This window comes from Rhodofomes roseus (genome assembly GCF_022264815.1).
Source record: "Rhodofomes roseus strain CIRM-BRFM 1785 chromosome Unknown C8Q71scaffold_30, whole genome shotgun sequence".
In the NCBI taxonomy this organism is placed as follows: domain Eukaryota; kingdom Fungi; phylum Basidiomycota; class Agaricomycetes; order Polyporales; family Fomitopsidaceae; genus Rhodofomes; species Rhodofomes roseus.
Genome location: NW_025952986.1, coordinates 361,613 through 388,958, shown reverse-complemented (window position 1 = coordinate 388,958; position 27,346 = coordinate 361,613). Strand labels below are relative to the sequence as shown.

Below are 27,346 nucleotides of genomic sequence, written 5' to 3'. Positions count from 1 at the left end.
TTCTAGGTTCAGTAAGACTGACGATGGCGTCCACCTTCTCCTTATGCGTAGAAATGCCTAGTCGGGAAACCTTCTGTCCGAGTAATAGCAGTGACTGGTAGGCTAAGTGACACTTGCTCGGTGATAAAGTAATACCGGAGGTCCGTACCGCATTGAATACCGAGTCTAGATGACTGAGATGTTCTTCAAACGTAGTCGAATATACAACGATGTCGTCAATGTATACCAATGCAAAAATCCACAAGAAAGGAGCGAGGATATTTTGCATAACACGTTGAAAGACACTCGGACCGTTCCTAAACCCGAAAGGCATTCTCTTGAATTGATGAAGACCTCGGTGAGTCCTGAACGCTGTCTTCTCCTTATCTCCCTCAGCCATTTCTAGCTGAGTGAAACCGGATAGAGCGTCCAGCGTCGAAAGCCATTGTGCCCCGGTGAGAGCCTGAAGAATATCCTCCTGCTTCGGCAATGGAAATTCATCGGGAACGACCTGCTCATTTAATTTCCGAAAGTCAATTACCATGCGTGGTTTGGCATTTCGGTAAACTATGAAAGCGGGGGCGCCCCACGGACTCTTAGAAGCCTCGATAACACCGAGCTGTAACCAAGAATCCATTTGCTTGTCAATGACTTCTCGCTTTGCCGGTGACGAAGGGAAGGGCGGTAATGAAATTGGAGTTGCTCCGGGTTTGAGAGGAACTTCGACCTTAGCATCGTAATGACCTAGTCGTCCGTTGAGACTAAAGGCCATTTTATGCTTAAGTACTACAGCTTCTAATTGCCGACGCTGTTCGGTTGAGATGTGAGTACTCAGGTCCATTTCCTGGATCAAATCCGATTCATTAATCGCCTCTTCAGGTACTTCAGCCGTCTTGGGACCTCCTTCCAATGGTTCCGTTGAAGAAGGATCTTCCTCGGTATCCTTACCGCGACTGGTTACCAGTTGATCGACCTTACTAGTAACGGTCTGTGCTTCTTGAGTAGCGCTAACCGTTCGTAGTAATTGGGAGTAAACATCGGCTTGATTTCGTTGCTCCTCGGTAAATTCGGTAATGTCATCCAACCATTTCCGAGGATCATGCGCCTTTCCAAGAGCATGTCCTGCAGGGATTACCACTGGTTGTTTCCCGAAATTAGTGACGTGAAGGTAGGGCTGGTCTTTAGAGATCAGTGAGTCAGGCTGAGAGAATATATTGTCGACATTCTTGTGCGATTGGAAATGTCGCTCGACAAATAAACATTCTCTGTCCTTCCAGGGACCGTTGACCTCTACCTTCTTGGAGCTTTCGGCGGGAATGACTGTAAGCTTTGAAGAGCGAACCCAAGGGTCGTTCATTCTTTTCTTAGCAATCTGACTCCGGCGTCGTCGTACATGCCGAAGTCGTTTCCTTTGCCGAACGTCACTAGAACCAATCATTACCTTGAACGCATGTCCTTCATCGTCAACGAAGGAGCTGGTTAGGGAATTATTGGTTTCAAGACTGATGCCTGAATTACCGAATTGAACGAAACTCTTCCCGTCGTTCCTCAGGATCGAAAGCGAGTATTGATCAGCAAAGTCATTACCGAGAATGAAGGGAGTAGTCATTCCTTTAACGACGTAAGCTTCTACTGGAACCTTCAGTTTACCGTTAGGCGTATTGAACATTAGATCCATGGGAGCATATCCCGAGATCTTAGCCTTGCCGGTAACTTGAACTAAATTGATTTTCTGTCCAGTTTTCAGCTTAGGAGGAACCTTCATAGCTTCGAGTGTCTTTGCCGAAACAAGCGTAATATCCGATCCTGAGTCCACAACGATCTCTACCGTCTCTGGTTCTTGAGGACCGAGAAATGCCGACAGTTTAGTTGCCGAGGAACCTAAGAATGAGCTTCCCGGAGGACGGGCTAATTCTTTCTTTAATTCCAAGACCTTTCCGCTGTCGTTCTCCTCGTTCGGTAATGGATGAGTGGTCTTCCATTGCCGAGCCATCTGTCGACGGCCCTTCCTATTAATTCCAGAGAAAATATTATTCGCATGAGCTTCGTTCACCGAGACATGGTTTACCGTTGCCGTGATGGATTCTCCCTCCAGGGCCGACTCTACTCCATCCTTAGTCTGCTCAGGCTCGAGCACGACTTCAGATGGTTCGGTAGTCTGAAGGGATTTATGAAAATCCTGCTCATCCTCGCTATCGAGTCCGTAGTAGGTGTCTTCATAATCACGTTCGTCTTCAAGCTCATCTTCGTTCAAGAGAGCGAGGTTAGCTCGGGCAATACGTCCGCCTTTCCGGGAATACTTGCACTCATTATCCCAGTGTAAAGGACTGTCGCAATGCCGACAAGGACGTTTACCGAGCTCTTGAGGAGTTTTTCGGTTAGACTTTACCGAGTCATCCCTCGGGAAAGGAGCTTTGCGCTTCTCTGGTTGGCTTCCAGAGAGATGCACCCTGGCGTCGGGATACTTTCCTTTCCCTTGGAACTGATCCCGACGGTTATTATCATTACCGAGCTGCAAAAGCGTTTCTTCGTAGTACCGAATAGCGTCTTGCAGATCGACTACTTTCTCATACAGGTGAGGCGTGAGAATTGTAGTCCAGATAGTGGGTGCTCCGTCGAGGATTTCGTTGATCAATTCCGACTCGGTATAGTCGTAAACGAACTCCAATAATTCCAGCTTGCGAATGTAGTACTCCGAAGGAGACTCTCTAGGAGCGGCAGAGTCTCGGTAACGAGCACGGTTGGCTTTACTCTTCTGTCTATCAAGCCAAGCCTTATTCATGTAGTGCTGACCTATGGCTGTCTTTAGGTCACTCCAACTACGCTGAATTCGCTCTCTTCGATATGTCGGCAAAGAATAATACCAGTTCTCGGCGCTGCCTTTAAAGCGTTGGGGAACTACTGATCCCAATTGCCGAGCGACTGTGCGCGATCCTTCGGCAAGCTGGTTGACCTTAAGGATCCATCGGGCGAGGTGGTCGGTATTGCCGTCCCAAGTAGGTACGACGTCCATCTTCAGCTTGAGGTCAAAGCGGGGTTCTTCTCGCCGACCTTCGTCATCTGAATTATCGTCTTGCCGACGACGACGTCCTCCGGGACCGGCATTATTACCGCCTCCTCCAGGTTCTCCTGGGCCTCCTGGGCCTCCTGGGCCTCCTGGGCCTCCAGGACCACCTGGACCTCCAGGACCTCCTGGACCTCCTGGTCTTCTCGAACCTCCAGAACCTCCTCCACCATGGGGCGGTCGGTAATCATCAGATTCATTACCGTCGTCTCCTCCCCTTCGCCGAGGTGGACCTCCAGGTGGACCTCTAGGCGGATCCCTTGGTGGTCGTCTAGGTGGTTCGTCATCTGAGTCGTCTGAGTCGTCAGACGGTTCGCTAGGTTGATACCCCGGATAACGCCTGGTCATTCGAGGGAGTTTCTTACCAAATAACTCGGTAAGCCGACGACCTGCTCGGTAAGGCGTACTCTGCGGTGCTTCCCGAGGAGCGGTCCTCATGCCTGGTACTCTGGACTGAAACTCGTTGGTTGTTTCACGTCGATCATTCTCAGAGCGGCGGCTTCTTCTTCCCAAGTCGACCTCTACTTCTCTCTCTTCTTCTAACTCCTGATGAGGACGTCCTCGGTAAGAACTACGATCCTCGGCATTGGAGCGATCGTCTTTAATGGACTTCCTTACCGAGAGCGGAGGAGAAATGTGAGGGGGTATATCCCTGAGTGGGGTAGCCCGAGGAGTAGATGGTCGGTATTCAGGTTGAATTGCCGAGGGCGTAGGGACTCGTTGAGAGATTACCGGTGGAATGGGTGGCTCCGGGTTAGTGAGATAACTTAACCCAGTAGAAGCCCGTTCTATGGGTGAGGGTGGAGCGGCCATGTTCATATCGGTATAACTTAATTCGTGTACTCGGCAAAAGTACTTGACCATCATCTCGACTTCATATCGGTAACAGCTGCTTAGAATAACATAGTCGTTCGGGGTGAAAGCGTAGTTATCATTAAGGCCGTGCCGACCGAAGCGAGGCATAGGAGGAGCGGGTATCTTACTTTTGTAAGTGTAGCCGCTAATAGAATATAGGATCTCTCCTAGTCTTGTAGAAATTCTGTGATAATAAGTCAGTTTGGGAAGCAAAGCGACGATCCTACCTCGGTAACGAAATACCGTAGGTCGTTCAATTACCGAATCGAGCCACGCCAAGATTTTCCGCCAATCCTTTAATTCTGTGCGGGTAAATGGAGGTGATCCAATCTTTACCGGAAGAGTGCTAGGGTCCCTCTTTAAATACTGCCAGCCCAGTTTCCGCGCACGTTCGCGTTGATCGAAAACTAACTCAGGGCTCTTAATTAAAAGTGCCCGAGGAGGTAAAGCAGCGGGGACGTAAGCCCACTCGAGCGAATCAGAATCCCAATCTGTGAGCTTTAAATCAATCGGTCCGTCGACCTGCTGGAGATCAATTGCCGATAGATCCAATAACTCATCAGATCTGTGCGAAGAATGTGCCGAAGCAGATCTCCGGGAATTCCGTAGGCTGTTATGCTCGAGTTCTTCTAGCTCCATTTCGGTTTCAGACTGATGATCCATACCTTGCTCAGGTTCAGGTTGTTGGATATTCTCTTCAGGCGGTGTTCGGTCGATTTCGGTAAACGGACTTGCAGAATCCATTTTCGGGTGTTCTAAAGAAAATAAGAAAAATGCTTGTTAGTCGGATTGTTCAATTAAAAGAGAAGATTCCCGGACATGTCCACCAATGTTGGAGTCTGGGTTAGGATTAGTATAATACTTACTTCAAGGTAACCAGTTACTTGAAGTCGAGCAATAGAGTAGAGGATGTCTCCTTCGTTACAGAGGAATAGTAACGAAGTTGTATGTTTAAATGAATAGATTACCGAGGTATTCAATACTCGGTAACTCAGAAGGAAGCGTCGGTAATGCTTAAGTCTAGTAGAGCAGTTACCGAATTGTCGGTAATAAATGATTACCGAGAAGCGATGTTAGAACGTTGATCAGTATGATGAACCTTCTCCGATGAACCCGACTCTTGTAGTCAGTTGAAGTTACTTAGACCTTACTAGTAGCGCGAGGACTGTACTAAGTAAGGTCTCACAATCACAGGTCTTAGAGCGCGTCGGTAAGAACTCAGTGAGAGTGGTCGAGTGGCTAGTATGGCTAACTTAGCACTCGGGGCGAAGCAAGTCTTCGTGTGGCACACAAGGTGAATTTCGGTAAAGAGTGTAGATAGATTGCCGCAGTCTTTCGTCTCGTCTTATATACATTTCCGAGTCCTCAATCCTGTGTACTATAAGCGGTTCAAGGCTATCCTACGTACTGTACTTGAGACGTGTCAGAATCCACAGCCTAAGTCCTCACCGAGCTAAGTCCGAAGTGTCAACCCTGCCTTCCTCGGGGATCCTTCGGTGTTCCCATTACCGATGGTCAATAGTCCTCGGTGATCCTTCGGCGATTCCTCTATTGGTAGTTAATAGACTTCGGAGACTCGATCCCTCCTACCCTCGGTATTGAAGTCCTAAAGCGCACTTCGGCAAACTCCGTAGATTACCGGTTATTGCCGAGGCGCGTCCTCAACCAATAGTCTAGGAGTCCATTGTGCTTATCTAATGGACCCTTCCAACAATAGCGGAGATTCTAACAATAGCTTGTGAGTTGAGGCATATAAGGCGGACTTGGGATTTCGGAGATATTCCCATAACAACAACGCATCATGATCGTGATGGAACCAACTCACGTCTGCATCGTATGTCGCCCAGAATGCCAGCCCGGTGCTGCGTGACAGTGCGCTCTCCACGAACACGCGGATGTTCGCCGCTGAGCCCTGCTTGGTGAGCTCTTGCTTGACGGCTGTCTTGATCCGCATGGCAAAGCGGCCACGCCAGTCAATCACCGCCTGACGTGCCTATGCTTCGCATCAAGAGAGTTGAACACAGACAGTAGGACGTGTACTCACAATCTTATATACCTTGTCACTTTTGTTGACGTCGTAATGCTCCGACGGCCAAAGCGAATCTATCAGCTTCTGCACGAGTGCCATAAGGAGGTTGTCGTCGCCAGTAGAGGAGCTTTTGCCCCTTGCAAACACCCAAGGATGCTCGCTTTCACCGGTCAGCTGAAGCAACGTAGGAAGAAAGACCGTCTTCCAGTGCGGGCGGATGAACGCAGGCAAAGAAGTTACCGAAAGCGACTTCTCCTCCGACACCGCACTCCTCGCCCGCCGTTTCTTCTTCGCACCCTCTGTCTCCCGCTCTTCACTCTCGTCCCGTTTATCTGTACTTGAGACGACCTGTGCAAGCTGGGTGGAGCTGCGTCGTGCAGTACCTAGGCTGACCGTCACGTCGCTATCGGTGAACCCGCCGATGTACTCGAATGAGTTTTGACGCCGAGTGCGTTTGGCATTTGCTGCGCGATGGGCTGCGGCCGAGTTCCTCGGTGCAGGGGTTCCCTGACTGGATGACGCTGTTGCCGGTGAGTCAAATCGCGCAGAAGAACTGGCTTGGGACTTGGACGCTGGGGTTTGCGACCGGCGCGAGACGGCAGACTGCCAATCAGCCTTCAATCCCATTGGCTCGAGAGAGATGGAGGGAGCTTTGGAAGAGGACTTCGGAGTGGTAGATGACTTGGCTTTAGAAGATTTTGATGCAGAGGCAGACGTTGGCTTAGCTGTAGACTTAGAGGTCGACTTGGCGGTTGACTTGGGGCGACTCGGACTGTCCGGCCCAACAGCCTCAGCTAACATAACTAGTTATAATTGATTATTTAGCCATGAATAACTAGTTAACCTATGACTAATAGTCGACCTCTTGACACTTCAATCTCTCCATAATGGCTGATCCGTCCATAGTAACAAGTATCATTGAGCACTCCAGCAATAATAGTCAACATTAAGTAGTCGTACAAAGGTAGTCAGATATGGGTAGTCAACTGTACATAGTTGGATATAAGTAGTCATACTTAATTAGTCATACGTAACTAGTCATACTTAACTAGTCAGACATAGGTAGTCATACTCAAGTAGTCAAACATAAGTAGTCGTACCCAAGTAGTCAGACATAAGTAGTCGTACATTAGCAGTCAAGCACAATGCGGGAATGCGGGAATGCCGAATGTGTGTGCTATCGTAGATCGTGTGTGCGAGTGACATACCAGGCTCAGGAGCGGGAACCAAATGTAATGAGTGTGGGTCGGGTCCTCGCCCGCCTCAGCCTCCGCCCTCGACTACAGCTCCTCGTGCTTGTTCTCATCCTGCGTCAGTTTCGCAAGTGTGAACAGCGCCTCCGCCAACAACGGCCTCACGTCCTCCGCCTGATCGTTCTCCTCTCCGCCGGGGAGCTGCCCCTTGGCACGCTCAAAGAAGTCGATGGCCTTCGCGAGGCCCTCCCTGGCTTCGCACGCCTGCGCGCCGTCGAACACGTCCGAGCGGCCCGCCTTGAGCGCCGCCCTGACTTCCTTGGAGTGCACGCTGCACATGATGAGCTAGCAACGGCCGCGCGCGGCGGTGAGCGGGGCGCGCCACGCGTCGTGCGAGGCCTCTATGTGCATCTTCCTGAAGACGCTGTCCGCCCAGCTCGCCCAGTACGCACGTTGCGCGCTGTCAGGGAGGCGTCCACGCATTATGGCGTGCACGAGAGGCCATGGCTGGGCACTACAATCACCTGCGGGCTTTCTGGGGAGCTCAACATGACGATGACGATGACCTCTGAAGTGTCGTCGTGAGGTCGAGTCGAGTGTGTTGTCGTTGTAGAAGTCATTCCTTCTTTTGCCAGTGGTGTCAAATTCGGTAGTCTCCTTGTACTCAGCTATGACTAGTCTATGTTTCGTAGTCATGCATCTCATAGACCTTTTAGTCAATATCCCATAGTCGAGCAAATTTAGTCAACTGTATCCAGTCAACCATATCTAGTTGAACAGACTTAGTCATTCAAATCTAGTCGGCCATACCTAGACATCCGAATCTAGTCGACCACATCTAGTCAACCATATCCAGTCATTTATGCCTAGTCAATTGTATCGGTTTGACCATATCTAGTCAAACATAAGTAGTCAATAGTGCCTAGTCGTGGTATCTAGTTTACTGTATCTAGTATACTATAAGGTTACTAGTCTGACTTATAGTCATTGAATGACTAGTTATGTTTGGCTAAATAGTCAATTATAACTAGTATGTTAACTGAAGTGGCTCTCCGGCCAGCGATAACAGGAGCATCAGATCTTAATCAGATCTTATCTCGCCGTTGAACGCACCGTGTGGTCGAGTCTGTCTCCTCCGGACCCAACGTCTTCTTCGTCTTCTCAATCTCAGCCAACATCTCCTCTCTGATCTCCTTGTTCATCCTTCGCTTCTTCTTGCTTGATTTCTGCGCCTGCGGAGAGGGACAAACATGGTCTAGGTTTGTTCGGTACATTTCACTTGAATGAGGCGCTCACCTTCGCTTTACCAGGCTTCCTCTTCGCCCCAGTAGCTGCCTCGTCATCAGAACCATAGGATTCTTGGGAAGACTCCTTGTCTGAGTCGTGCTTGCTCTGCCGCTCACGGTCATCAACATGGTCTTCGTCCTCGTCCGATCTGGAGGTAGCTTGCGCGATGATGTCTTGATCTACATCAACAAACGGTCGGTGAGTATCAGTCTTGGGTAGTGAGTTTGTTACTCACCTTCGACCGCATCCTTCTCGAACATCTCCTCGTCCTCCAGAAGCTTCTCCATTGTACTCTTACCTCGACGCGCTTTCAGAGATCGCTCAAGCTCAGCCAACTTGAGTACACGCTCCTGCATCACAAGCTCCCGCTGCTTGAGGTCAGCCTCCTTGCGACTGTATTCGGCATCCTTCTCGTCCCGCTTTCGCTGCGCTTCCTTGCGTATCTCCCCTTGTGACTTCTTCCCAAGCCCCACAGAACGCGCGGGGTGTGGATCGTTCGTTGCGCGAGTGGCATACCGGCGTGTCTGCGTGTTGTCAGACAGAGGAGCTTCTGCTTCGTCTGCTGATGGCACAGTTTCAGGACTCCCGGTACGTGTGTCGTCAAGCTCGTCTTCAGAATCTGCCGAATTAACTACTCGTGTCCGGGCTGAAGGAGGCATCCACACGGCTGTGAGAACAGGTAGCTTTGCCTTCCCAGGGAGATTGGGCGTTCAGAGAGTGCCAGCAGGAGACGTGATAGGGAAGCAGAACAAAGACACGCCACACGGGTATAGTGGACAAAGGCGCGTATACAGCGTTGTTTGTGCGCCCTTTGTTTGTCTAGCGCACGACTGCAGTCCCACATCCCAACCTGCATCTCCCCGTCTGTACTTTATTCTGATTTATCTTAATCTTAATGCCTCGACCACGCTCTTTCTTCTGTATCCACTGCAATGCAACGTTCGAGTCGCGCCGTGATCTCAACTTGCATAACACTCGCCAACATGGCCCATATCCTGGTTTGATCGCGCCGAGATCAACGTTCCGATACCACCCTCATCTCAACGGTACGAATCAACACTATACTGTCACTCCAATGTCTGACTTCTGTAGGCCGGCCTTGTGATTGCCACGGCACCTTCCTTGATGCTGGTGCGCCTCCACCAGAGAGAGAACCAGTTAACTCATACAGACCTTTCGAGAACCGCGCTGCGTTTCAGTTTGCAGAGCTTATCTTCAAGAAGATCCAAGCATCATACGGAGATGTGAACGAGTTATTGAGGACTTTGGCCGCATACAATGTGTCTCAAGGTGGCGGCGAGCCACCTTTCGAGGACGTAGATGAACTGTACTTGGTCATAGATGCGATTCCCTATGGCGACGCCCCATGGGAGTCCTTCACTGTCCGCTATACGGGCGACGTCACCCCTGATTCGCCGTCCTGGCAGCGAGCGGACTACACGGTACATTGCCATAATGTCCGACAGGTTGCTCACAACATGATTGGAAATGAAGGCTTCGACGACAGCTTCGACACAACACCATATCAAGAGTATACTGCGCCTGGAATCACGCGCGTCTCAAACATGATGTCGGGACAGTTCGCGTATAGGCAGGCTGTATGAGTTTTCAAAGTGGTTCACGCTGTAGCCGTGCCTGACTATGCTCTTCACAGACAACCATCGCGCGCGATCCAGCAACTCATGGCTCAATGCTTTCGCCAGTAATCCTTGGGGCTGACAAAACAACGGTTTCCGTTGGGACAGGCGGCCAGGAGTTTCATCCTGTATACATGTCATTGGGTAATGTTCACAACTCGGTGAGACGTGCGCATAAGGACGCGATTCTCCCGGTCGCGTTTTTGGCAATCCCCAAGGGTGCGTTGCAAGCTTACTGATGGTATCTCAATGTGAGCTGATTATCTAATCATCAACGTCACAGCTGCGCGCGGTGAGGCCGAGACGGATGAGTTTCGAACATTTCGCAAGCAGCTATATCATGCCTCGATCGCCCATATCTTGGAACCCCTTCGACCCTACATGGAGACTTACGACGTGGTACGCTGCCCGGATGGACACTTCCGTCGTGTTATCTACGAGATTGGGCCGTTCATTGTGGACTATCCTGAGCAGGTAGTACTATCAGGGATAGTCAGTGGTTGGTGCCCGAAGTGAGTACTTCACTTCACGTTACTCGGCTCCAATGAGCGGATGCTGAACACTCACTAGGTGTCTTCTTCCTCCTGACCGTCTACATGCGGATGGAGGAGAGCCACGCTGTCGCAAACACACCGAGTACCTCGCTGGTGCCTTTCCTGCGGAGATAGCTTGGATAACATGGGGTGTCGACATCAATATCATTGTACGTCTGCATTCATGTTCATTCCTATGAAATTCTTCTCATATGCTGCATGATTTGTCAAGCCATTCACGACTTACTTTCCCCGTGCCGACATCTACGAGCTCCTCACCCCAGACCTTCTACACCAGCTCATCAAAGGCACGTTCAAGGATCATCTAGTTGAATGGGTCGAGAAGTACCTGTACCATGTGCATTCCAAGGCAGAGGCACGACGTCGAATGGACGACATTGATCGCAGGTGAGATTTCCGACTTGGAGAGCCATACCGCTATATGTATCATACTGATATGATCGACTTGAAGGATTGCGGCGGCCCCTCAATTCCCAGGTCTTCGACGGTTCCCTGAAGGCCGTAATTTCAAGCAATGGACAGGAAACGACTCGAAAGCGTTGATGAAGGTGCGTTTGAAAGCATTTCTCGTTTGCATGATACTTACCACGTACATTCACAGGTCTACCTTCCCGCAATTGAAGGACATGTACCCGATGACGTTGTTCGCTGCTTTGCGGCATACCTCGACTTTTGTTACCTAGCCCGACGGTCGGCTCACGACGACAACACTCTGGTAGCCATGCAGGAGGCACTAGAACGCTTCCACCGATATCGCGTCATCTTTGAGACCGTCGGCATACGCCCTGACGGGTTCTCGCTCCCCCGGCAACATGCCCTTGTCCATTATATCGTCGGTATCAAGCTCTTTGGCTCTCCGAATGGCGTATGTTCATCGATCACCGAATCTAAGCATATTCGTGCAGTCAAGGAACCATGGCGACGCTCAAGCAGGAATAATCCCTTGCCGGAGATGCTGCGCACCAACCAACGGCTGGATAAGCTGGCCGCGGCGCGTGCGGTGTTCACGAGCCGCCGCATGCTCGACGGCGATGTTCTTGCCGATGCATTGGACTTGGGCCCTTTCACCGTGGAAGTCGACGCGGACGCGGACGCGATCAACGAGCCAGAAGACGAGGCGATGGATGTAGATGGTCTAGTGCATGGCATGGTGGAGCTTCCGAGCCGACAAGGTGCGTTGACACCCACCATCATCTGCGCGCCCCGCATAACGAGACTTTTTGTAGTGTATATGCGGACCGTCCAGGATCTCGCTATGGAGTATCAGCAACCTGATCTCCTGGCTTTGATTCGTCGGTTCCTCTTTGACCAACTCAATGACTTAGACGAGGTCACCTCGGACGACGTAGACTTGTCTGACTGTCCCCCATTCTTCGGCAAAGTTGCAGTTTATCGGACGGCACAGGCAACGTTCTTTGCGCCGAGCGAACTTTCAGGTAATCGCGGCATGCATCGCGAGCTCATTCGTTCCAACCAGTCGTGGCGCGGATGGCCCCGGTACGACACGGTCCTCATCAGCCTTGATGCAGATGCACCCGGGATGCAGGGCATGGCTGTCGGACGGGTCATGGGGCTCATGGCAATCACCTACCGCGGGGAACGTTACCCTTGTGCATTGATTGATTGGTTTGAGGTTACAGATGATCCTAATGACGTGACTGGTATGTATATTGTTCGTCCCGAGATGGAGGATGGGCGGCAAGCTTCATCCATAGTTCACCTAGACAGCATCGTCCGTGCTGTCCATCTCATGCCAGTGTATAAGGATACATTCATGCCGCTTACCTTCCACTTTTCGTATACCTTAGATGCATTTGAGTCCTTCTACATCAATAGGTACGCTGACTACCATGCACATGAATATATATTGTAGTCTTTGAAGGTCTATGCCTCGTATCCTCGCATTGAGACACTGCCAGCCCATTGGGTAAGTTGTTTGAATTCACTACGACTAGTACGAGCACGCTATGGTGTAGGGGCCACTGCGTAAGCGCCCGCCTTAACGTACCTCCTCGCTTCAGCGTGGAAGATTAAGACTCGAAACTTGGACTGTGGACAGTACATACCTGAATCGTGTGGACAGTGCAAAAGAATAGCTTCGGGAATCGCAGTTGCTCACACAAATTCAATAGTCTGGCCGAGCAACTGCGCCACCGCGACCGGCGCTTGTATCGCACTCACCGCCGTGCTGACTCTTTCCACAACCATCCTTCTCACTTCTTGAATTCACGACCCCGGCCTTCGTCTCAGGGCTATCGCTCCCATTTCTGGTCAACTCTCTCGAAAGTATGCTCCGTAATGCGCCATGCCACGGCAAGTGAAGACGGACGAGCCCGCATTCTGTGAGCAGTTCTTCTACCTACTCCTCACTAATGTACCATCTGCTTAGGTCCCTACGCCTTCATTTGTGTGTTCAACGCATGGCACATATGCATCGCCGTCTCCCGGGGTAAGCCGACATGAATGACCCTGCACGGAATGTTTTTATCGACCACCGCCTCCTCGCTATCTACGGCAAACCTCATGACCCAGGGCGATGGACGACTGGCTTCGGACGTACGGATGTGGGTAGAGGGTGCGGATCGTGTGGATGTGGAGAGGAAGTGCGAGCCGAGGTGCGTGTACCTCTACGACTCTGCGATGCTGACTTTATCTACTCCCTGCCCTCCGCTCTCCCGCCGAACTTCCCCCTCCCGCCGACGGTGTCGCCCGCTCGATCTCGCGTTTTTCAACGTCTACACCGTGCTGGTGCTCCCTGCTGGTGTCTCCGTCTTGCGCCAGCTCTGTCTCGCGCCCGGCTCGCCGTTTTCCACGCGCAGATGCTCGCGCTCGTCGCCCCCGCCCTCACCGCGCTCGACCACGTCCAACGTCGGACGCAACACCTGTACCGGGCACACCAGAGGCTGCTTCCCGGGCCATCCGACGTCTCTGACTGCTACTGTACGTACGTCGCTATCCGACCCGCATGTTCTCGCCTCACGCTGCCAATTGCGCAGGCAACCGCTTCCGCTTCACGTCAATGGATCACCCCGCACTGCCGCGAACCGGCGACGACGGTGAAGGTACTGGCGCATCTGGGCTGTGCTTGCATGGAGAGGACGTGAACAACGGGGAGAGGACGCTGACAGGCATGGTACGTCCTGCGTTCGTGTTTGTTCTGTCTGCAGCAGCCAAACTCACTCCAGCGAGCGACGTCCCTGCAGGCGATTGCACGTGCACAACTCGGAGGCCTCACTTGCGCATCGGAACACCCTCAGCCATGTTGTGCGCGATAAGATGTACCAGACAGAATGCTCGCACACCGAACACGAGCACCGACTCGGACGCACGACGCGCAGCCCCGTTCTCATCATTTCTTCGACGCTCAATTCGTGAGCTACGCACAGCAACATGCAGAACAGCCGCGCCCTGCGAAACTCGAGGCGGGGACGTACTTACCACGACCAGCATCTCGCGCGGGATGTTTCCGCGAGATGATCGTGCCACCTTGCGCTGCAGCCGTGGAAGATCCTCACATCAAGCAATGGCGACCTCGCGTTCCTCAGCGGGTACTGCATCTTCATGGGCCCCGCCGCCGCGATCATGATCACGGACTCCTAGTTCGTGCGCCGCGGCAACATCACTATCATGGATGCATACTCATCCGAGAAGGGCACGACGTACATGTAGTACTCCCATGGGCTCAACCTCAAAGTGTGCGTCGCGTACTTTTGCCGCATGATGCTTCCATTCGTCGGTTTTGCAGGCACATTGGGCTTGTCAGTGCACGAGACCTTGACGAGCTCGACGAGCATCGACAAGCAAGACATCGTCACCTTGCAATGCCGCCCGCCGTTTCCGCAAACGGCGCGAACGGACACGCCTATGACGTGGTGCAGTGGAGCGCGGGCGTGTCGAGCAGCGCGATTGTGACGGATAGGCATCACTATGCCTGTCCAGTACTATAGATTATGAACCATCTAGTGTAGATAAGATTAGATCGTGCATGTACTTAGCCATCTGCCTTCCCTTTTGGGAAGGAACTGATCTTAACCTTCTACTGCCACCTCGTACGCGTGCGAATCACCGCACCGTCCGAGTGTGGAGTCTTGTCTCTAGTCGAGAGTGCTCCTCGCACTCTGACAAACAGTGCGAGCTCCTCGCCGCGCTGAGGAGCACGGCTCCTCGCCAGCTCGTTGCTCTGGGCTCCTCGCCAGCTCGTTGCTCTGGGCTCCTCGCCGTGGGCTCTCCTCGCAGGCTCCTCGCCAGCGTACGACTACAGCCGGCTCCTCGCCTTGCTGACGACAACAGCCGGCTCCTCGCCACGCTGACGACCCTCGACTAGGCTCCTCGCCCGTCTAGGAACGACCCTCGACTGGCTCCTCGCCCCGTCTAGGACTCACCCAACAGCACTGGCAGCAGTGCACCAAGGTCGCCCCTGGCCTATAGAGCCGTGAAGCCCGTTCACACCCCTGAACAAGGCCTCCCAGTTAGGCCGAGGTCTTACATTGGTGGACATTCAGGGAAACGGTCCACTTCCCTGCTCTATTACGGCCAGCTCATCATTCTAATCATTGTCTAATCATTGCCATTCCCTTGTGCCCTATTGGTTCTACTTTAATGCCTTCATCGACGTGGCTTCCCAGGTCCCAGTGGGATGCCCTGTCACCATTCCGGGAACTCGAGCGCGCATTCCCGTTGAACAGCGCGCGCGATTACAGCGCCCGCACCCTCTCCTCGACGATCGCGCCTCGAGGCTACCCTCCACCCCTTTCCGCCACTCCCCGCAACTCGCCAGCCTCTCCAGTGCCCGTTCCGTGCGTCTGGAGGTCCGTGGGAACTGAGCCGGTGCGTAAGCGCCGGAGCGCGTTGTACGCGCGGCCCTCTGTCCTCGACTCTCGCGCCGACCACTCTCTTCCGCCCCTCTCGCGCCCGGCCGACGACCCGACCGTTCAAGGCACCACCACCCCGGCGGGCAGCCCTCAAGCTGAGTACCGAGCTGTGCGAAGCTGCCGCGCGCTCGGTACAGGTAGCTGCCCCGCGGTTGCCGGCGCAAGACCCGCGGGCGAGCATCCGCGTGCTCTGCGCGACGGCGAACGCGACGCGTCAAGGCGCACGCAAGTGCACCGTCCGGAGGTCCTTCACCCGACGCGGACGGCCGAGGCACTGCGCTTCCGCGACGACGACGCACGCCCGCGCGCTGGGCCCACGAACAGCGCGTCTCGCGCTTGCAAGACCGCCGCGCGGGACGCGTCGACACGCAAGCCCATCGCTCCGGCCGCCCCAACGCGCAGGCTATCGCCCCGACAGGGGCTCCCTCACCCGACGCGGACGGCCGAGGCGCTGCGCGTCCGCGAACTCGAAGCATGCCCGCGCGCTGCACACACGAACAGCGCGCCTTGCGCCTGCGAGACCGACGCGCCGGACGCGTCAACGCGCGCGACCGCGCTCCCCAGGGACGCGCAGACGAATGCGTGGTCAAGTCACCACGAAGGAAGCAGCAGGGAGAATGGCAGAGAGGATAGGGCTCTGGTGAGTACCCCAGTCCCTCACCCTCCATCCTCTCCACCTCCCCCGCGCTATGTGCCCTTGCCCTCGCCCTCGCCCGCCTCTGCTCGCTCATTCGCGCTGCGGACCGACGCGCTCTCGACCGATCCGCGTGCGCTCCGCGAACGCGACCCGCCGGCTCCCTTCGGACACGCCCGCCGTCTGCCGCCTCCCTCGCGCTCGCACCTGCCCTCGCTCGCGCGTTTCGCGTTCGTACCCGCCGCACTCGCTCCTCCCTCGACGCTGCTGCCCGCCGCGCTCACCCCGTCCTCCGCACGCTCGCCCTCATTCCCGACCGACGTGCTCCCGATCGACGTGCCTGCGATCCGCGAGCGCGTTGCGCCGTCTTCCTTGGAAAGCACACGCCGGCCGCCGTCTCCCGTGCACTCGCACCCGCCCTCGCTCGTGCGTCTCGCGGCTCTGCCCGCCGCGCTCACTCCGCCCTTCGCTCGGGTGCCCTCGCGTGTCGACTCACCTCGACCGCCGTCACCCTCGCGCCCGGTCGACCACCCGCACGTTCGAGACACTACCCCGGCGGGCGGCCCTCAAGACGAGCACCGAGCTGTGCGAAGCCGCGCGCTCGGTGCAGGTAGCCGCCCTGCCACGTCCAGCTCCAAGCCGGAAACCGACCAACCGCGCGCTCTGCGCGATGTCGAGTCCGACGCGCCAACGCGCACGGTAAGGCCGCGACAGGAGGCCTCGTATCCGACGCAAACGGCCGAGGTCCAGCGTACCCACACACCCGACGTACCGGCTGGTTCGACGCGCGCAAACGCCAATGCAGACGATGGGCCGCGCGTCGCGCATACGAACCGCGCGTCTTGCGCACGCAAGATCGCCTGGCAGGACGATTCGGCCAGCCAGCCGGCACCGACCCACCGCGTAGGGACGAGCATGGGTAGCGGCAGAGAGGAGGGGAGAGTCAGGACGACTCTGGTGAGTACCATAACCCCTCACCCCTCGTGTGCTCCGCCGCCCTCGCCCTCGCCCTCGCCCTCGCTCAACGTCCACTCGACCGCCTACGGAACCACCCCGGCGAACGGCCCTCAAGCCACGTACCGGGCTGCGCGAGCCCGCGCGCTCGGTACCAGAAGCTGCCCCGCCGTCACCGGCTCCGCTGGGCCCGAAGTCGAGCACCCGCGCGCGCTGCGCAACGGTGAGCCCGACGCGTCGACGTCTCCCGCGTCCTCGCGCATGGGCTCGCGTCTGCGTTTTGCGGGTGCGCCCGCCTCCCTCGCTTCACCATCTACGGTGTCCCTACTACCCGACTCCGCTCCCGCTCGCCCTCTCTCACCTCCGCGCTCGAGCAGCTCGCACGCCGCTGTGCACAGCCCGCGTCCCGACACTCTCCCGTCCTGCGACCAGGCGCCTACCCCTGTGTTGCTACGTTGCCACTCGCCCATCGCGCGGCCGCCTGCGCTCGACGAGGGGTCTCCACTCGAACGCAGCCAGACCTCGCGCGCGCCCCGCGTGCACGATTCTCCCGCCGGCTCGGTGCCTCCGACATTCGCGCCGCGCTCCAGCACTTCGTCCACAAGCAACCGAATGGCCCGTCAAGCTTTCACTTCGAGTGAGCTAGCAAGCAGCAACGAGGTCGTGCGATCTCGCACATCTCGGAGCTGCTCGGCTGCCCTGACGGACGACTATCCGCGAACACGCACCGGTGCCCATTTTGGAGACGGAGGAGATATCAGCGAAGTGCCTTGCGAGGACCGGCCGGTGCGCGCAGTCTCGCCACGTTCGCTCGCACGAGCCGAAGTGCGCGCGCACCACAAGCGCCAGCTTCAAGCTGCCGAGCAACACGAAGAGCGGGCCCTCGCCTACCAGCGAGCCCTCGAATTCGCGCAGCACGCGAGTGAGCCTGTTCGCGCCGCCTCGCCTTGTCTCGTGCCGCCGCGCTGCTCGCCGGGCGTGCGTCCACTCGCACTCGATGCACTCGACTCGCACGACTCTGTGCCATCGTCATGGACGGGTCTACCGGCGTCGTTGGAAGAGGTGTCCCATGCTGGTACTCACTTTCCCGGCTCCGCGTGTTCGCCCTTGCCGCTGCATGTGTCATCTCCATCGCCAGACACGCTCCTCCCGATGCGCTCTTCTGCGCCCTCGCCACCGCTCGGTCTGCCTTCGTGCAACAGCATCTCCCCGCCTTCTGCGTGTCCGTCGCCGCCGCCTGATCTCACGTCCTGCAGCTCCGCATCCGCGCTCGCCCCGCAACGCGAAACACTCGCCCAGTTCTGGGGCAGTTTCCTGCGGAAACCCCAGGTTTCGACAAGTGTGTGATTTGCCACGCCTTGTCTAGATCCTGGGGGGCAAGATCCTATGCACCTTGTAATGTCCCAGCCCACCCACCCTCTACCACACCTCCTTCATCCTTAGGCCAACCTCTTCTCGTTGGAATCTCGAGCCAAAACTCCCCACGGATCGTTCCGACTCGAGATTGGGGGGCAGTAGGGGGTAGGGGAGGATAGGCACCTAGGATGTAGGCCAGAGGGGCCAGCCAACCCTAGCCTGGGCAGGACGGCCACTCCCTGCGAGGAGGACAGCGTAGGACAGAGTCCAAGCTGAAGGCTTAGCCATGGGACTGGAGCTCGGGATGCCGTACGAGTGGGAGATCGTGGTACCGGCAGGACAGCTCAGTCTCGGTGCAGGACAGAGTCCAAGCCAGAAGCTTAGCTGCTGGACTGGAGCTCAGCGCGTTGTATGAGTGGGTGAACGAGGTACGAGCTGGTGAGCTCAGTGCGCAGTGTGGTTTTGAAGAAGCGCAAGAGTGCGCGAGTTGGGACCTTTTTCAACTTCGCTTTTTCTGCTTTTTTCCGTATGTTTTCTCCTCCTTTTCTCATGCTCATGTCTACTCTACACCCCACATCCACACTATATGCTTCATAATGGGGGGCTCTGTGACGGATAGGCATCACTATGCCTGTCCAGTACTATAGATTATGAACCATCTAGTGTAGATAAGATTAGATCGTGCATGTACTTAGCCATCTGCCTTCCCTTTTGGGAAGGAACTGATCTTAACCTTCTACTGCCACCTCGTACGCGTGCGAATCACCGCACCGTCCGAGTGTGGAGTCTTGTCTCTAGTCGAGAGTGCTCCTCGCACTCTGACAAACAGTGCGAGCTCCTCGCCGCGCTGAGGAGCACGGCTCCTCGCCAGCTCGTTGCTCTGGGCTCCTCGCCGTGGGCTCTCCTCGCAGGCTCCTCGCCAGCGTACGACTACAGCCGGCTCCTCGCCTTGCTGACGACAACAGCCGGCTCCTCGCCACGCTGACGACCCTCGACTAGGCTCCTCGCCCGTCTAGGAACGACCCTCGACTGGCTCCTCGCCCCGTCTAGGACTCACCCAACAGCACTGGCAGCAGTGCACCAAGGTCGCCCCTGGCCTATAGAGCCGTGAAGCCCGTTCACACCCCTGAACAAGGCCTCCCAGTTAGGCCGAGGTCTTACAGCGATCGGGGCAAAATCCTCAGCTCCGGAGCTTGTCCGGGCTCTCAATGTGCGCCCACGATCGACCTCGACCTCAAGCTTCCTCCTCCTCCCGCCGACGGTGTCGCCCGCTCGATGTCGCCCTTTTCAACGTGCTGGTGCTCCCTGCTGGTCGCGCCAGCTCTTTGTCTCGCACCCGGCTCGCCGTTTTCCACGCGCAGATAGGCTCGTGCTCGTCGCCCCCGCCCTCGCTTGCTCGACCACGTCCTTGAACGTCGGCCGCAACTACTCTGATCTCGACAGGGCTCCCACACAATAGCGACAAGTGCTCTTCGCCAAGGCACCGAGGGATCGCCGCCCCGGACCCAGCACACTGCATGAACTTGCATAGGTGCTCGCAGCTAAGTCTTGCCCTCGAGGTCGTACAGCCCCGACCTCACTCAGCATGCCCTTGGGCCGCGCTTGTCGCCCCTGAGCACCGGCGGCTCTGTCCCCATCGCGGACTGAGACACACGGCCCTTCCTATCCATGCCAGTCCCGGTTGCACACCAGACGAGTGCCGCGCTGCGGGACACTCAGTCTGCAGACCCTCCACTCCCTCTGCGGCGGCGGATCCGTCGGCGCACAGCGCAGTTGAGGACGCTCGCTTGGATCTGCCGGTCAGCGCTCCCGCTGATGCCTGTCGCGTCAGCCTCCGCCTTCCGATGAGAGCCTGAGGTGGCTACCCTCAAAGCCACTGCGACTCCGGCGTCCCGCGCACCAGACTCGCGAGTCTGGGTGAGTATACCCAGTGGCACACACCACAATCATAATTCAACGTCTCCCTTCGCCCTCGTGTCCTCTTCATCGCCCTCGTGCTTTCTTCTTCTCCCTCGCGCTCTCCCTTTGTCGCCACTGCTCTCTCTTTGCCGCCGCTCGGTCACACTCATTGTAGCCGACACTGATGCTCTGCTTCCCCCACCTTGACGCTGTCATCCGATTGCCCCTCGACACCGCGCTGGCAACGTGTAGCCCCCCTCGCGATCAAACATCTTGTCGCCCACGCCCAACTCGCGCATCATGCCGTTCCCCGCGATGCAGTCCACCCACGTGTCCGTCGTGCCATGCCCGCGGCGCGCGCAGATGCGCTCCCGGACGCGCGGCGCAAAACAGCGAGCTACGCGTTCTGCACAGCGCGGTCATGCTGCCGCCGGTGTGTCGTGTTCACGCGCCCGAGGCCCGTGCCGACGACCACGAGGATCTGCTTGAGCTGGTTGGTGAACGCCCGCTTACATGCCGTCACTGCCGTGCTCCAATATGCAGATACATATGTATTATGATCTGTAGTAGACTTTATATCCATTGCATTTATGCCAGTTTACGTGCAGGGGCTGTGTTGAAACTTGACGAAATGTGTGATATGTGCCGTCTAATGTACTGTGCTACTGACACTGTCTGACACCATCTGAGGCGAAATGAGACCCCCTGACAACATGTATTGTCTGGAGTGCCCTGATGCTCTGAAGGTCTCTGAGAGCCGACCTTCAGATGTACATACCGTCAGAAAATGCACGTTTTCCTGATGGAGGGGCGGAGGGGCGCGTACTGCACGCGCAGAGCGCATCATGCGATGGGAGAGAACGAAGAGGCAGACGTCGACCTGCCATCGAGATGGCGGGGCTCCAGTAGTAAGTAGAACCAGACTTGGGTGGCGATCTCGGACCGTCGATGCGTCAATCACGCACTGTAAGTGATTTATGCATATGCCTTGTCAGGGAGACCCGCGGTGCGGAAGTACTGGCCTTCTATCTCAAACTCAATCTTCATACAAGAGCCTCCCACCACTTTGATAATGGGTGCTCCCGTCGCCCCCTTTGCACTGTTTCTTGTGCGTGGCAGCGTAGTACGTGAGTAAGACTCATGAATGTGAGATACGTAACGTCTTCACGTACAGTATGTACTCACGGTGTGCCCTTGGGGAAGAGTGCGAACGCTATGCGTAGCAATCCGAGCCTAACATATGGTATAGCGTGTGGGTAACCGCGAACCTAAATGCACGGCTGCTTCGAGTCAGCCGCCCAACATGAGATAGTATTCCTTCAATACAATGGTGCTGTTCGGCATGCGCCGAGGCATAGCATGGGCATGCCTCGTGGTTAAAACAGTGCCGTCTTATCGACCAAGTCGACCTGGCCGGCCGTGTTCTCGAGTTGCTACCGTCGCCCTAGAGGAACATCCGAGTCCATCCACGTCTCGCATCCGTCGCGGACAACACACCAATCATTCATTTTGCCATTGTGGCCACATCTGGGTCGTGCACCAGTTTAGTTCTGTTACCTGGCCGAACGGAAACCGCGAGGTAGCTAGGTAAGCTGTGTGCGGCGTAACCAAGTATGTGATCAAGTTTAACATAGACATTGTTTAAACGATAGTTCAAGCGCTGCGTACGGTATACCCATCTTTCCAATGTGATTCATTGGTATTGACTAAGGTGCTATTCAGTTCGATCACGGTGGCTGCGATGGACGATCCGGTGAACAAGACTGAACGCTTAGAGGATCAGATTGCTGATCCAAAGAGCATCCCTGACACACTGACGGGCAAGGAGACCCGGAAAGAGGAGAAGGACTCAGAGGTAGTACCGAAGCGGCGTTGGATTTGGATTCCATTCAGGCAGCCCATATACTCAAAGTGCGTGGCTCACGGCTCCTCCCCCCGGAGGATTGGGGTAAATACGTGATTCACGGCTTTGTGCTTCCTCAGCGATACGGGTCCGCGATTTCCGCAAGAGCTGATCGAGCGCATCTGCGAATTCCTCTGGGATGAACCGGTCCAGCTAGCGGTCGGCTGCACGCGTATTTGCCCTGCTTGGTATCATGCTGCACGGCGACTTCGAGTTCAGCCATACTGGTTTATCACCTGGCCAACCCGAGAGGCCCTGCAAGACTATGCGCATACACTCACATCTCGTCGTAATGCGCCATATCGCACACAATTCAAGCAATTGTGGATCTGCGACAATGCCAGCACGCCGTTCGCGCACGTTTGGCCTATGCTCATTCCTGGATCGATGCTACCGGAACTGCATTCCGTGGACCTCATTGACCTTGACTGGTCAACCAAGACACCTCACGATAGCTTCTTCGTCTACCTGTCTTCTTACAGCAGCATCTCAAGCCTCAATTTGCGGAACTGCAGGTTTCGCAATCTGTCGGATCTTCGCAGGGTGATCAATGCCCTTCGCAGCCTTGCGTCACTGAGTCTCAACAACGTAACATCACAACACCCCCTCAGACCGGGATCGGTCCCCGACTACAGCGCTCTCCGAACCCGTTCCCACAAGCTCGAGTCTATTGCTGTCTACTACGGTCCCCTGTGCGCACCAGAGCATCCTGACATGTCCTGGGACGGTCAAGGAGCAACGGCCCTTGATCGTCAAGCTCTGCCGCACATGGTAGCCCCGAACTCATCCACTGTCACCTACCTCCGTCTTGACCTGTGCTTCTTTACCTCCCTCTCGGCTCTTCGGCAATGCCTAGCACATTTTTGTCGCCTGACCACATTTGAAGCATGGTCCCGATTTGCCTCGAGTCCTATGATCACATTCGAGGAGACAATTCCTGCGCGTACGGAGAACACATATACACACACATGGTCAAACTTGGCCCTTTTTGACATCCCTGATCAATCCGCACTGCAGCTTCTGCAGCTGCTTGTTACCCCTGATTCGTGCAGCAAACTGCAGGATTTCCAAATCTATCTTGCACATCAGGAAAAGCCCCTTTTCAGAATATGTCAAATTGCAGAGTATTGTATGTAATAATGAACAATTTCAACTATTCACCTGTTCGGAATATTATAGGGAATTAGCTACCCCCCCGAACTTTTGTACGAATTTCAGACAATACACAGAGTATGCGAGTGCATTATGTGTACCTACCTCATTGTTATCTGTCACAGATTGAAGAATACAGCACATATGATCCATCATTGTTCATGTTGTCAGAAGCCTCACACAGACAGAACATATTAGGAACATTATATGAATTGTGAGGTAGTACTGTGAACTATCTAGACAGAGCGAGTACATGTGGTGAACAAACAAAGTACTACTATTACTAATTAGCAAGCCTGAATTCTATATTCATCATCTCTCAGAGGTACTACTCGTCCAGTATCTGCTCCCTCAAACCCATTCTCATTGCCAGACTGCAACAGCACATGAAGGTTGTGGCCGAGGCTGAACAAACACAGACGTTAGGGAAGACACATAAGGAAGGCCTAGTACAGGTGAAGTTACTAAGCATCACCAATTGAACGAGATGTACCATGACATACCGCAGTCAAAGCTAACACAAGCATTGTTGGCGCGACTTCACGTTCGGACGGAGCAATCGTCACCGGGCGTGGTTCGGAAGATACGGTATACAGCGCGGGAGCGATCGGGGAGGAAGCGCTACTCTCGTCGGCGCGGTAGCCCCCGCCGCGTCTGTCGGCGCGTTGAGCGTGAACACGAAGGGTTGACGGGAGTGGCTGATGGTCGGGGTTGAAGTTAGCAGGCACAAGGTGAACACGGGGAAGAGACGCACGGGGGGCAGACGCAGTGGCGGCGGCGCTGTGTTCCTCTGATGGTGATGGGAACAGCGACTGCAGTGGGAACCTGGCACGCAGTGGCAATGCGGCGGGATGAGCGGAGAGGGCTGCGACACGCGGTGAGAGCCACACGGATGAGGGTGGTGAGTTGGGCTGTGAGGAGGGTCAGCAGAGCGGATAAGACATACAACGTACCTTTTATGCAGCCTCTCGGCCGCGCTAGCCCTCTACCCTGCATCCGCGTCCTTCGTGAGCACACTAACGACACTTTTGCGGCGTCGTTAGTGCTGTTATGTACTGCTAACGTGTCGCGTTGGACGCGCGTTGACGTGTCAGATTGGTTACGACTCACCTATACCTCTGACAGGCCCATGACGGGCCTGTCTCTTCATGGAACAGCCGCATTTGATGTTCTTGTGGTTGCGCGGCGGGCGAGCGGCGCAGGGCAAGGCCGTGGAGGCTCGTAGAGGAGGTAAAGGGAGTTTGCGAACCGCGCTGGCAGTGGACGGACGCAAGCGCTGTCGGACTTGCCTTATGCGGCAGAATTTTCACGTGATGCGGGTACGCGGACACCGCGCGTTTCTGAAGTCCAAGTCACCCAATAGTCAATAACTGCGACGTCGCCTCGCCGCCGTCGTCCTCCCACTCAGAGTCACCTCACCGCCGCCGTCCTCCCACCCACCTCGCCGCCGCCACCAACACCAACACCCGCTGGTGCCACCGCCCACCAGTACATGCCCGCCACCACCTGCCAGCACGCACCCACCGCCGCCGCCGTCTCATGCCGCCGCCTCGCTTCGCCGCGGCCGACGGCAAATGGGCGGTGGACGCGTGAGCACGATGCGAAGGTGAGTAACATCGCACGCGATCGAGCTGACTAACGGGGAGTATGGGGCAGGGCCGGTGCGCGCTCGCTGACCCAGCGCGCACATTGGGCGGGCGACCAGGCGACAGCGCATACGCCAACCGCGAGCGCGCTGGGCGAATGCCCAGCACTGCACGAGCAGATGAGCAGGTGAGTGAGCAAGCACACAGGCACGGGACGCGGATTAGCACCACGCACACGGCAACCGCGAGTGTGCTGTGCCAATGCCCAGCACACACACACGGCCGACGAGCGCGCCGCGACTACACGCATGGCCGACGAGTGCGCCGCGACTACGGGCACGGCAACGAGCAGGTGGGAGGGTGTGCGGGCAGCGCGGGTGGACAGCTGACGGTCAGCGTGGGCCAGGGCCGGGGCGTGCACGCCGACCCAGCGCGCACGCCGGGCGAGCACTCAGGCGACAGCGCACACGCTAACCGCGAGCGTGCTGGGTGAATATCCCGCACGCAGGCATGGCCGACGAGCGCGCCGTGACTACGGGCACGGCAACGAGCAGGCGGGAGGGTGTGTGGACAGCGCGGGTGGACGGGAATTGTGCGGACGCACACGAGCGGCTGCTCCCGCCTGCGGGCGAAGGGTCGGCGGGGAGCGGATGGCGGGAACGTGTGGGCGCAAGTGCGAGTGAACAGCCTGAGGGAGGACAGCGAGGACAACGGGGTGCAGGCAACAAACCCAACGCCGCGCAGATACCACCGAGGTAAGCAAACCCGCGGTCCACCGCCAACACCGGCGGTGTATCCGGGAAGGGTACGGGTTTGCGGGTTGCGGGTGCGGTATGCGCCCTGCGCACTCACGGTGCTACCCGTGTTTTGGGACACTAACGCCGAGCACCGCGGTCTACGTCCTCGACGACGACCTATGCCCTGCCGCCCTATCATGTTGATTATCAGGAACATAATATATATCTTGTGTTGTGGCGTAATGTCCCAATGTTGAAGTACAAAGGACTGAACTCGTGTAATGTACACCGAATTGTAGAATTGATACAATTTTCTTAATTTTCTTCGGTCTGTTTCACTTGTTGACACTAAGACAAATATTACTACGTCATGTACAGCCCCTCAATGGATTCTCAGCAAGGCTTTGTTCATTCCGCTAATACTGCGGAATGCATTGATCATTAGCTATGTTCTGTAGAACGCATCAATCGTTACCTATGTTCTGTAGAATGCATTGATCATTACCTATGTTTTGTAGAATATGTCTACATTAGCTTCGTTCTGCACAATACTCATAACTTCTAACAAATTCTCAAAAGGGGGTTTTCCTGATGCAGGCCGGCCATCTGCCGCACTTGTATCATGTACTAGCCGTGTGCTCCATGCATCCGGAGATCGGCTCAGGCGTTTCGAGTGGAGATGTTCGGTGGACCCAGGTCAGCTTTCTGTGTGTAGTACGCACATGTGTCTGACTGCCAACTGCTTACATTTGTAGATCTCGAGGTCATGCCGTCACTCACAAGAAATCCGTCTCTGCGATACTTAGAAATAATGCTTCTGGACGTTACCCCATCGCCACAGAAGATACACACTACTCTCACCGCCGTGCTATCAAACATCGTCAGCGTGGACCTGCAAGGCGTGGAGATTCAGCTCGCTCTGGCTCACCTCGAGGTGTTCCCCCGACCCCAGAATCATGAACGGAGGCCCGCGTTGGTACTAAACCCTGCCGAGTCCATCGCTGTATTTCACACCATTCTCTCACGCGTGGTATTCAATGGGCTGCCGCGCAATCCCTGGACCAACCAGCGTCAGGGTATAGAGGTCAGTCTCGATGTCCGAAACATACAGAACAATCCCACCGCAGTAGCCACTATCAAAGCCTACTTGATCACTCTCTTTACGCCGTGGTTGGATCGCGGAATCGTGCAATTGTCGTTTCATTCATACTATGACAGAGACACTTTCGAGACTATCAAAAGTGTTCCTACGTCCGAGCTCAGAGGTAAGTGTCGTAACATCGTACTTCGCAACTGTGCATTTACAAACCGATATATCCATAGAGGAGACATCGAGCGATCACGGAGGCGAGGACGTCGAAGAAAGCACAGTCGTAGGAACAAACGTTTAGAAGAAAGCTCGCGAGGGAATGAGAGAGACGGACACTGGCGTGAACAAGTCGGGCGGACGCAGTTGGTCGCGCAGGATAGCGGCACGAATCTTGTACGATCCACGGTCATTCATGGATGGAGATTATTATATAGACTGACAGGTATCACGACGACATTGTTGAAAAGCATAGTCTTGAAGGGATTCGCGTCTCCTTCCGTGTCCTTCGCGCGGTTGCATGTCCAGATCAATCCCATTGAAACGCAGATATTCGACAGAGGAAGGAC

The 27,346-nt window shown here is 55.5% G+C and overlaps 8 protein-coding genes across 8 annotated transcripts; 2 read left to right on the top strand and 6 right to left on the bottom strand.

Annotated features, from left to right (window-relative positions):
- Positions 1–3,404: 3,404 nt before the first annotated feature.
- On the bottom strand, positions 3,405–4,642 carry C8Q71DRAFT_727394 (uncharacterized protein; the record flags this gene model as incomplete). The annotated part of the gene is made up of 2 exons (XM_047921850.1): positions 3,405–3,496; positions 3,520–4,642. 2 exons carry the CDS (start codon positions 4,640–4,642, stop codon positions 3,405–3,407), a joined length of 1,215 nt encoding a protein of 404 aa, XP_047773952.1.
- Positions 4,643–5,571: 929 nt separating this feature from the next.
- On the bottom strand, positions 5,572–6,728 carry C8Q71DRAFT_727393 (uncharacterized protein; the record flags this gene model as incomplete). Its single annotated transcript, XM_047921849.1, has 3 exons — positions 5,572–5,592; positions 5,724–5,891; positions 5,943–6,728. The coding sequence occupies 3 exons, from the start codon at positions 6,726–6,728 to the stop codon at positions 5,572–5,574; spliced, it is 975 nt and encodes a 324-aa protein (XP_047773951.1).
- Positions 6,729–7,207: 479 nt separating this feature from the next.
- On the bottom strand, positions 7,208–9,066 carry C8Q71DRAFT_862402 (uncharacterized protein; the record flags this gene model as incomplete). Its single annotated transcript, XM_047928023.1, has 4 exons — positions 7,208–7,451; positions 8,234–8,352; positions 8,417–8,586; positions 8,643–9,066. 4 exons carry the CDS (start codon positions 9,064–9,066, stop codon positions 7,208–7,210), a joined length of 957 nt encoding a protein of 318 aa, XP_047773950.1.
- Positions 9,067–9,504: 438 nt separating this feature from the next.
- On the top strand, positions 9,505–12,471 carry C8Q71DRAFT_716630 (uncharacterized protein; the record flags this gene model as incomplete). Its single annotated transcript, XM_047921116.1, has 8 exons — positions 9,505–10,005; positions 10,062–10,263; positions 10,328–10,556; positions 10,615–10,747; positions 10,810–10,985; positions 11,050–11,146; positions 11,200–11,748; positions 11,866–12,471. Coding segments are annotated over 8 exons (2,493 nt in total), but the record flags the coding sequence as incomplete, so codon positions are not given.
- An 862-nt stretch (positions 12,472–13,333) lies between these two features.
- C8Q71DRAFT_727390 (uncharacterized protein) lies at positions 13,334–20,735 on the bottom strand (the record flags this gene model as incomplete). Its single annotated transcript, XM_047921848.1, is given in 22 exon segments — positions 13,334–13,579; positions 13,644–13,759; positions 13,779–13,795; positions 13,834–14,006; positions 14,037–14,090; positions 14,130–14,220; positions 14,262–14,529; positions 14,670–14,853; positions 14,981–15,020; positions 15,194–16,310; positions 16,342–16,650; positions 16,876–17,057; positions 17,184–17,649; positions 17,786–18,075; positions 18,141–18,371; positions 18,470–18,596; positions 19,185–19,394; positions 19,471–19,510; positions 19,750–19,926; positions 19,980–20,075; positions 20,180–20,326; positions 20,643–20,735. 22 exon segments carry the CDS (start codon positions 20,733–20,735, stop codon positions 13,334–13,336), a joined length of 4,674 nt encoding a protein of 1,557 aa, XP_047773948.1.
- A 3,024-nt stretch (positions 20,736–23,759) lies between these two features.
- C8Q71DRAFT_785348 (uncharacterized protein) lies at positions 23,760–24,615 on the bottom strand. Its single transcript, XM_047925078.1, has 4 exons — positions 24,478–24,615; positions 24,122–24,425; positions 23,871–24,065; positions 23,760–23,813 (listed from the first exon to the last, which is right to left on the bottom strand). Exons 1-3 carry the CDS (start codon positions 24,515–24,517, stop codon positions 23,930–23,932), a joined length of 480 nt encoding a protein of 159 aa, XP_047773947.1. The 5' UTR covers positions 24,518–24,615; the 3' UTR covers positions 23,760–23,813; positions 23,871–23,929.
- Positions 24,616–24,737: 122 nt separating this feature from the next.
- On the bottom strand, positions 24,738–25,359 carry C8Q71DRAFT_785344 (uncharacterized protein). Its single transcript, XM_047925077.1, has one exon. It carries the CDS (start codon positions 25,261–25,263, stop codon positions 25,003–25,005), a length of 261 nt encoding a protein of 86 aa, XP_047773946.1. The 5' UTR covers positions 25,264–25,359; the 3' UTR covers positions 24,738–25,002.
- Positions 25,360–26,289: 930 nt separating this feature from the next.
- On the top strand, positions 26,290–27,278 carry C8Q71DRAFT_362161 (uncharacterized protein). Its single transcript, XM_047918080.1, has 3 exons — positions 26,290–26,386; positions 26,446–26,955; positions 27,014–27,278. The coding sequence occupies exons 2-3, from the start codon at positions 26,457–26,459 to the stop codon at positions 27,079–27,081; spliced, it is 567 nt and encodes a 188-aa protein (XP_047773945.1). The 5' UTR covers positions 26,290–26,386; positions 26,446–26,456; the 3' UTR covers positions 27,082–27,278.
- The last annotated feature ends 68 nt before the right edge of the window (positions 27,279–27,346 follow it).

Excerpts from the sequence above, each read along its gene's own strand:
- C8Q71DRAFT_785348 (XM_047925078.1), bottom strand. The coding sequence starts at position 24,517 with ATGAAGAGACAGGCCCGTCATGGGCCTGTCAGAGGTATAG. Across the intron at positions 24,426-24,477 it reads TGGGCCTGTCAGAGGTATAG|CAGTACATAACAGCACTAAC; the intron begins GTGAGTCGTAAC and ends GCGACACGTTAG. Across the intron at positions 24,066-24,121 it reads CGCCACTGCGTCTGCCCCCC|CCACTCCCGTCAACCCTTCG; the intron begins GTGCGTCTCTTC and ends CCCGACCATCAG.
- C8Q71DRAFT_785344 (XM_047925077.1), bottom strand. The coding sequence starts at position 25,263 with ATGCGTGTAGTCGCGGCGCGCTCGTCGGCCGTGTGTGTGTGCTGGGCA.
- C8Q71DRAFT_362161 (XM_047918080.1), top strand. The coding sequence starts at position 26,457 with ATGCCGTCACTCACAAGAAATCCGTCTCTGCGATACTTAGAAATAATG. Across the intron at positions 26,956-27,013 it reads TCCTACGTCCGAGCTCAGAG|AGGAGACATCGAGCGATCAC; the intron begins GTAAGTGTCGTA and ends ATATATCCATAG.